Source organism: Sinocyclocheilus rhinocerous, unplaced genomic scaffold (assembly GCF_001515625.1).
Source record: "Sinocyclocheilus rhinocerous isolate Xijiao unplaced genomic scaffold, SAMN03320098_v1.1 scaffold153, whole genome shotgun sequence".
NCBI classification, from domain to species: Eukaryota; Metazoa; Chordata; class Actinopteri; order Cypriniformes; family Cyprinidae; genus Sinocyclocheilus; species Sinocyclocheilus rhinocerous.
This window is the reverse complement of record NW_015660878.1, coordinates 1,241,604-1,249,679: the sequence shown is the minus strand read 5'-3', so window position 1 is coordinate 1,249,679 and position 8,076 is coordinate 1,241,604. Positions and strand designations below refer to the sequence as shown.

At 38.9% G+C, this 8,076-nt stretch overlaps 1 protein-coding gene and 1 long non-coding RNA gene across 6 annotated transcripts in view; one reads left to right on the top strand and one right to left on the bottom strand.

The window, feature by feature from the left end:
* Positions 1-158: 158 nt before the first annotated feature.
* The window catches only part of LOC107725562 (nuclear protein MDM1-like), a 10,993-nt gene continuing 3,075 nt past the window's right edge, over positions 159-8,076 (top strand). The window contains exons 1-10 of one of the 5 annotated variants that reach the window (XM_016534848.1): positions 159-171; positions 460-499; positions 1,060-1,165; positions 1,348-1,661; positions 1,965-2,099; positions 4,143-4,319; positions 4,562-4,704; positions 4,919-5,015; positions 7,256-7,461; positions 7,563-7,799. In XM_016534848.1, the coding sequence (XP_016390334.1) occupies positions 482-499; positions 1,060-1,165; positions 1,348-1,661; positions 1,965-2,099; positions 4,143-4,319; positions 4,562-4,704; positions 4,919-5,015; positions 7,256-7,461; positions 7,563-7,799 (1,433 nt within the window). In that variant the 5' untranslated portion in view covers positions 159-171; positions 460-481. Of the gene's footprint in view, positions 172-341; positions 500-593; positions 676-715; positions 792-1,059; positions 1,166-1,347; positions 1,662-1,964; positions 2,100-4,142; positions 4,320-4,561; positions 4,705-4,918; positions 5,016-7,255; positions 7,462-7,562; positions 7,800-8,076 lie in introns of those variants that run through there. The other 4 variants (XM_016534847.1, XM_016534849.1, XM_016534850.1 and 1 more) reach the window with 4 other exon arrangements.
* Positions 6,082-8,076, bottom strand: part of LOC107725567 (uncharacterized) — a 19,053-nt gene continuing 17,058 nt past the window's right edge. The window contains exon 3 of the long non-coding RNA XR_001638134.1: positions 6,082-6,166. This is a non-coding gene — a long non-coding RNA (uncharacterized LOC107725567). The remainder of the gene's footprint in view (positions 6,167-8,076) is intronic.

Genomic DNA, 8,076 nt, shown 5'->3' with positions numbered 1-8,076 from the left:
CCCCATTTAATTTATCAAACAAACTTTACTAAAATCTAATCTAATCAATGGGAGTAACATAACAAATTACACTATACTACACATACACACACAGCGCAGTACAGCGTCATAACAAATCGGCTTACAGTCGTGCGCATGCGCGTATCGTGGGACGCTGCTGCCCTCACCAAGGTAACAGCAAAGCCTCATGGATCTCTCTGTGCATTAGTCGCCACTGGCTCTCAGAATGCTACTAAAATCTAATCTAATCAATGGGAGTAACATAACAAATTACACTATACTACACATACACACACAGCGCAGTACAGCGTCATAACAAATCGGCTTACAGTCGTGCGCATGCGCGTATCGTGGGACGCTGCTGCCCTCACCAAGGTAACAGCAAAGCCTGAACCGAATCTGATCTCAAGCGTGTAACAAAAAACACTTCTTTTGTTCATGGATCTCTCTGTGCATTAGTCGCCACTGGCTCAGACTCAGAATGCCTGTCCGTTTTAAGGTAAGTTAATTAAATGATTTCTTACATATTAAATTGTTTTTAACATGACACAATAAAACCAGATTTGAAGGTGCACGCGCTCGTGCGACGTCATTTGTTTGAGGAACAGAGAGCGCGCGCTGCAGGCTGCAAAAATGCTTTCAGTTTTGAGATTTATTTTGGGTGTTTACATTTAGGTAACTAAATATACATGAATACGAATCCTTGTAAGATATAGATTACGCGTTGCTGAAAACAAATAGATACACTTATAGAACACTTTATGTGGTTTTATTAAGACACGACTTAAACGGTAAACCCTTTACAAGTTACGTTACCTTCGATACTTCCTGTTATGTCTTGAAGAAGTTTGTGCGCCGATTAAAAGGCATCTAGATTATCCAGCTGTCACATAAGAGCTAGTTATTAAGCACGGGTTAAGCATGGCTTTTCTGATAAATCACAGATCATTTCCTAGACCTCTCATTTAAATATGCAGATTGTATAACATACCAAATGCAAAATGTGCGATACTTATGCTATAAAGTGTACTTATTCTTTGTATGTTCCACTTTTAATAGGGAATCAGCGAGTATCGAAATAAATACAAAGGTCGAACAACACGATCCAGAAGCGATTCTCCACATCGCAGGATGCGACTGGCAGGACTGCGCTCTGATCAGTCAAGTATGTACTAGATAGATAGATAGATACTGTCAGACAATTGATAGATATTGCCAGACAATAGCTCTAGATAGATAGATAGATAGATGTGTCGACAGATGTCTTTTAAAAATGTAAATAATTACCTCACAATAAATTAGTTTATGAATTAATTGAATTGATTGATCTTTTTCTTGCATTTAAAGGAATTACCCTGGAACCCCAATTTATATCCAAAAGGAAAGTGCCATTTTATCCACCTCAGATATCCAGTTCTTTCCGATGGGAAGGGCATGATCCAGCTCTACGGGGTCAGGAGAAGAGCAGGCCTGTCACACCTCCAGCTGTCACACCTGTGCTCAGAGCCTGTAGTGCAGAAAGAGTAGTGACTCCTCTTGCCCCAAGAGACCCCGTGCCACCAGAGGGCACCGCTGCACTATCCCAACAACTACAGACAGAGGAGGAAGCAGCTCAGACATCCACCACTGCTGCAGACCAGCAGCAACAAAGACTAAATGGAGTGAGTCTGGTTATAAGTGAGTGTGTTAGAAAACTTTAAATAACAATAACGCAAAACGGCAACACATTAAAAGAGGCCCATTTGTGGTTCTGTTCACATGTATTCCTTTTAATAAACAGAATCTCTGACCAAAATGTGTGGACGAGAACACAGTCCCCCCCCTCCTTTATTATAAACATTTTCATATTTTTCAAATAAATTTTTAACACTGTAATTTGTGTATAACATTTAGAATTGTACTATTAGGTGTTAATACCATCATGACTGCAGTTACAATTATTCAAAGCTTATGTTTTCTATTAGATTAACCATGTGCTAAGGAAACGAGCGGGACTGAGATCGGAGCAACAGAGGAATGGCCGTTTGAGCTCTGAGTACCAGAGACAGTTCATGTGGAAAACGCCTGCGGCCGATTCACCCCTGCTAGCTGCACATGAGGTGCGTTTTTATGAGCATTGTCCTAATTCAAAATTATTTTGAACATCACACATTGGTTTGCATCAAGTCCCTGTATTTCATGGCCAGATTATCTGACATACTTTTGGTCAACTGATGTGTTTCTTATATATAGAGAAATTAATTACTGCATATTTTTGAGTGCATTTTCTTTCATACCATTAAAAAAACGCTTATCCAGTAGATGGCAGTACAGAGTTTTGCATGCTTACTTCAGAATATATATATATATATATATATATATACAGTGGGTACGGAAAGTATTCAGACCCCCTTAAATTTTTCACTCTTTGTTATATTGCAGCCATTTGCTAAAATCATTTAAGTTAATTTTTTTCCCTCATTAATGTACACACAGCACCCCATATTGACAGGGAAAAAAAATTAACTTAAATGATTTTAGCAAATGGCTTATTAGGATTAAAGAGTGAAAAATTTAAGGGGGTCTGAATACTTTCCGTACCCAATGTACAGTATCTCACAAAAGTGAGTACACCCCTCACATTTCAGCAACCATTTTATTATATGTTCTAAAGGGACAATACTATAGAAATGAAAATTGGATATACTTTAGACTAGCCAATGTGCAGCTTGTATAGCAGGACAGATTTACTGGTGCTTCTCCACCTTCCGCTTGAGGATGCCCCACAGGTGCTCAAAAGGGTTCAGGTCTAGAGACATATCTGGCCACTCCATCACCTTCACCTTCAGCTTTCTCAGCAAGGCAGTTGTCATCTTGGCGATATGTTTGGGGTCGTTATCGTGTTGGAAAACTGCCGTTCGGCCCAGTTTCTGAAGGGAGGGCATCATGTTCTGCTTCAGAATGTCACAGTACATGCTGGAATCCATGTTTCCCTCAATGAACCGCAGCTCCCCAGTACCAGCAGCACTCATGCAGCCCCAGACCATGATGCTACCACCACCATGCTTGACTGTAGGCAAGACACAATTTCCTTGGTACTCCTCACCAGGGCGTCGCCACACATGCTGGACACCATCTGAGCCAAACAAGTTTATCTTAGTCTCATCAGACCACAGGACATGGTTCCAGTAATTCATGCTCTTGGACAGGTTGTCTTCAGCAAACTGTTTGCGGGCTTTCTTGTGAGCCAGCTTTAGAAGAGGCTTCCTTCTGGGACGACGGCCATGCAAACCGACTTGTTGCAGTGTGCGGCGTATGGTTTGAGCACTGACAAGCTGACCTCCCGCTTCTGCAACCTCTAAAGCAATGCTGGCAGCACTCATGCGTCTGTTTTTTGAAGCCAGCTTCTGTACCTGACGCACAGCAAGAGGACTCAGCTTCTTTGATCAACCCTTGCGAGGCCTGTTCCGAGTGGAACTCATCTTAGAAAACCTTTGTGTGACCCTGGCCACTGTACTGCAACTCAGTTTAAGGGTGTTACAGATCTTCTTATAGCCTAGGCCATCTTTGTGGAGAGCAACAATTCTAATTCTCAAATCCTCAGAGAGTTCTTTGCCATGAGGTGCCATGTTGAACATCCAGTGGTCAGTATGAGAGAATTGTACTCAAAGCACTAAATTTTAACTGCTCTAATAAAAGATACACAAATTTGTATGGTCCTGTCAAGTAGACAAAAACATGAACATGATGAATAGGACATGTGGCTTTGCATGGTTAAACGACATACAGCTGTTATCACTTAGGGTGTACTCACTTTTGTTGACAGCTATTTTGACAATAATGGCTGTATCTTGAGTTATTTTCAGAGGACAGTAAATCTGTACTGCTATACAAGCAGCAAATTGACTACTCTAAAATATATAGTATTGTCCCTTGAGAAGATATACTAAAATGGTTGCTGAAAAGTGAGGGGTGTACTCACTTTTGTGAGATACTGTATATATATTGAACTGTTTATTTAAAATACTTTTTATTAAACTAACAATAATTACATATAGAGAGCAAGAACACTTTCTTTCTGAGTAGCATCTTGTTATCAGAATGCCATAGTCATCAGGGTCATTACACCTTTTTTGTTTTGGATTATTTCATGTCTGTTTTAGATGTTGTACAGTACCAACAGAGCCATCCCACCCTTCAAATCAAACCCAGTAATTATGGAGAGTGAGTACAAGAGAAGTTTCAAAGGATCACCTCCTCCCAGACCACCACGCCTGAGGCAAGATGTTGAACAACACGAGGTCCCGCAGCTTGATGTAGATAACACAACCCCAGAGAAGGTACACAGAAATATCTACATTCAGCTTTGTCACATACGTCAATGTACACAGACTTTCCAAATATCACTGCATTACTATGGAGCTGGATAAACCAGTTTCACTAATGTGTTAGTTCCTCGTAATTTTTCACACATTCTATATGCATAGTCCCCATTGTATAGTAAGGAAGTATACATTAAGAACATTTTTGCACCTTTGACGTGGTTTGTTATGTGCTTTTGCCTAAATGCCCGCCATGCCAGAGTAAGGGGAACAAGAAGAAGAAGAAAAAGAAGGAGCAACAACAGAGCAGAAAGTCAGACCCCGAAGAGGAAGTCACCCATCGACAGCAACAGGAAGTGAGGTCACCCTGCGCTCTGAGAGACCCTTCGCCCAAGGTTATGAGGTGACTGTTGTATTTTTTATTTTTTTGTACAGGACTAGGAAAAAAATACAGAAACAAAACTCACAAGGCCTGTTTCACACATTTTGCATCAGCAGCACATAAGCACCACATATATATTTTAATGTCCATATGATATACAACAGGTTACGTTTAGATATTTTCACAAATTCCACAAAAGTATTTACCAGTGTGTCCCTCTTTGTCTGCCTGACAGGAAAGGGAAAACTGAGTACAGATCCAACTTTCGTTCTCCCCTCCAGTATAGTTACAGAGATGGAGCATGGGTGAAGATCAAAACTGCAAATGAGGAGGTGAGCTTCTGGAAACCGAAAAAAATCTATGGGAAAAGGCCACAGAAAAGAGTTTAAAATGCTAAATGTTAATATAAGTAAATAAAAAATAAAATAATGAATTTAATGAATATCTATTAATCCAATAATATAATTAATATTCATGAATAAATTTAACTGCCTCTATTATTTAAAACGATTTTGATCTTCCCACGTAATATTGTTTATGTATTTCTAGACCTTAAGTTAAATAACATTCATTTAATGTACACAAGGGGTGACTTAAAAGACAGCAATTAATCAAAGACCAGATATAATGAAGTCTTAATTCAGGAGCAATTTTGACACCACATTGCATGAAAGCTTGAGCTGTGATGGGTTAAAGTGGAAGAGCTGTTAGGAAACAGAAGGGCAGTTTCTCTAATTACTGGTCTGTATTATTAATCTTACAGGAGTGTGAAGGTTTTCACGAGTGGTGTCATGAGGTAACTGTTCCGCCTGTTGCATCCATCCTCTCACTGCCGCTGCTGTCTCAAGAGAGACCCTCATTTGCTTATGTGTGTGTCTGTTCTCACAAAATGTACTGTATGACCTCATTCAAAGTTAGACTATATGGTGGTATCCCAGTGGACCTATTCTTGAAGAACTGTCTGTGTGTGTGTGTGTGTGTGTGTGCATGTGGTGGATCAGTCAGCAAGATGTTATCTGTCAGCATATATGGAACTTTGAAGTTGTCTGTGGTTTTGTTGGTTGATTTTTTTTGCTTTCAGTTGTCTGGTAATCCTGTATTGACTTTTGGCTCACCCACTGATTATATAAAATCATAGATAAATGTTTAGGTATAACTTAGAAATAAAAGTAAAAAACACCCCACTAATTTTACATTTATTTAGTTAGCAGAGGTTATGGTCACACTTTATTATAAGGTCCAATTCTCGCTATTAACAAACCATTAAATGCAAATTTTACCTCAATAAACTCCTAATTTGCTGCTTATTAATAGTTAGTAAGGTAGTTGTTAAGTTTAGGTACTGTTTAGGATTAGGGATGTAGAATATGGTTATGCAGAATATGTGCTTTATAAGTACTAATAAACAGACAATATGTTAATAATAGGCATGCTAATAAGCAACTAGTTAATAGTGACAGTTGGTCCCTGTACTAAAGTGTAACTGAGGTTATTTATTTGTTTATTCATTCATTCATTTTATCAGTGACAAATATATTATCTATCAGAGGAGCCAATAATACAGAATAATACAAGCTAAAATACAAGTGACACTGAGGGGGACAAAAAGTTTTTTAATAAGATGTCCCATTAATATGTGTAGTATTACATAAGTGATTAATTAGGTGTTATTTAAGCTATTAGTTAGCTCTCATCACTTTTTTCCCCCCAATTTGTATAAGTGTCACACTGTAACTGCAACTTTCACGTGGTTCTTTTGCTGCTTAGTAAATAATATGATCTGATTTCTTTGTTTTAACATGGTCAGCGTCTGTCATGACAGTAAATTCAGTGCTCAACTCTTAATTTTAATGTGTAAGCGCTTAAAATTTGTTGGCTAGAATGTAAACTTTATAGAGACTTCAAAGCAGTTTTTGTTACATGCTGACCCTGTAAGAACAAAGTCACTTTTGTAAGACAGAAGTACTTCATTTTAGGTTATGGTGTCAAGTGTGCTTCGATGCGTCTCCTGCAAAACTTTCATGCAAGACTCGCCATATGGGACAAGAGTGTCTTTCTGAGTCAGCTCTTTAGGAGCGGAGCATGACTGCCTTCACATTTATTCATACTCTATATGGGTTTCGAAGCGGATGTGGCAATGTTGCATGATGTTAATTTATGCTGATTCAATAACAAATTTATATTAAGCATGTATAAGGACAATATCAGGGCTCAACAATAAATTTTATCACCACAAAAATTATATTAAATAATCTTTAAAAACATAGTTTTGTATTGTATATGTTTCTTTACAAAGGAAGTGAAAATATATGTGTGTGTGTGTGTATATATATATAGTTTTTTATTGTAAGTAAAATATGATTTTTAACCCATTCCATCAACTGGCCCAAAATTTAAATGGGTCAATGGGACATCCTTATTCCTTATTGTTGAGCCCTGAAAAGTGTTTTTTGCCTGTGCTTCCAATGAATTATTAATCTCCTTGCCTAACATATTATCTGCAGTCTAGTCCTATTTTTCCCAGGCTCTTATTTATTATTCACATCTCTAAAGTTCTACTGTTTTTCCTCAGGTGCAGGAGTTACGTGAGAAAGCTGATGCCTACAGGAAAAGGGCCTGGGGAACTCATTTTTCTCGGCAGCACCTGAATCAGATCCTGTCGGACCACAACTGGATGTGGGAGCCTTCCAGTGGCACCTCTTCCTCATCCTCCATTGAATCTGAGGCCTGCAGAAGCAGTAGTAGCACCCCTATCATCGAGGCTCTGGACCTGGCCAGGTGAGCAGAGCTCGACCATCAAAATTCATCCAATTTAGTTTGCAAATCCAGAAAGGTCTTTCTTTTAATAATGACCTGGTGACTTTGGCATGTCTCTATAGGGCTGGCAGTGTCAGGGGAAGCTCTAGCCCTGGGCCTTCTGCTTCTGTGGCAGCCAGCAGGAGAAGCTCTCCTGGGGATGCTCGTCTTCATGAAGACCCCACCCTCCCTGTGCAGAGGAAGTTGGCCTGGGATGAAGAAGAGGGACTTGGAGAGAGAGATGAGTCAGAGATTTCAGTTGAAAAAAATGAGGGGAATCTAAAAGATAAGCATGGGTACATGAAGGAGAGAAATGAAAGGTATGTGCTTTTTGTTCTGAAATGTGACCTCAGTTGCTTTTGAGATAAGAGAACCTGCCAACAGTAGAACCAACATGATGGTGTCAGTGTCGGGCAAAAGTCAGAATTGAAGAATTCTGTTCTATTCTTGAGTTGGCTGTGAGTTGAATTGGAACTTGAATAGGAAGTTAATTACAAATTAAAGAAATGGACATGAATTAATTTTGATTCATAATGTCTATTTATTCCCTCATATATTTAAAAAAATTGTGTAAGGATAATTCATACAAAAAAAAAT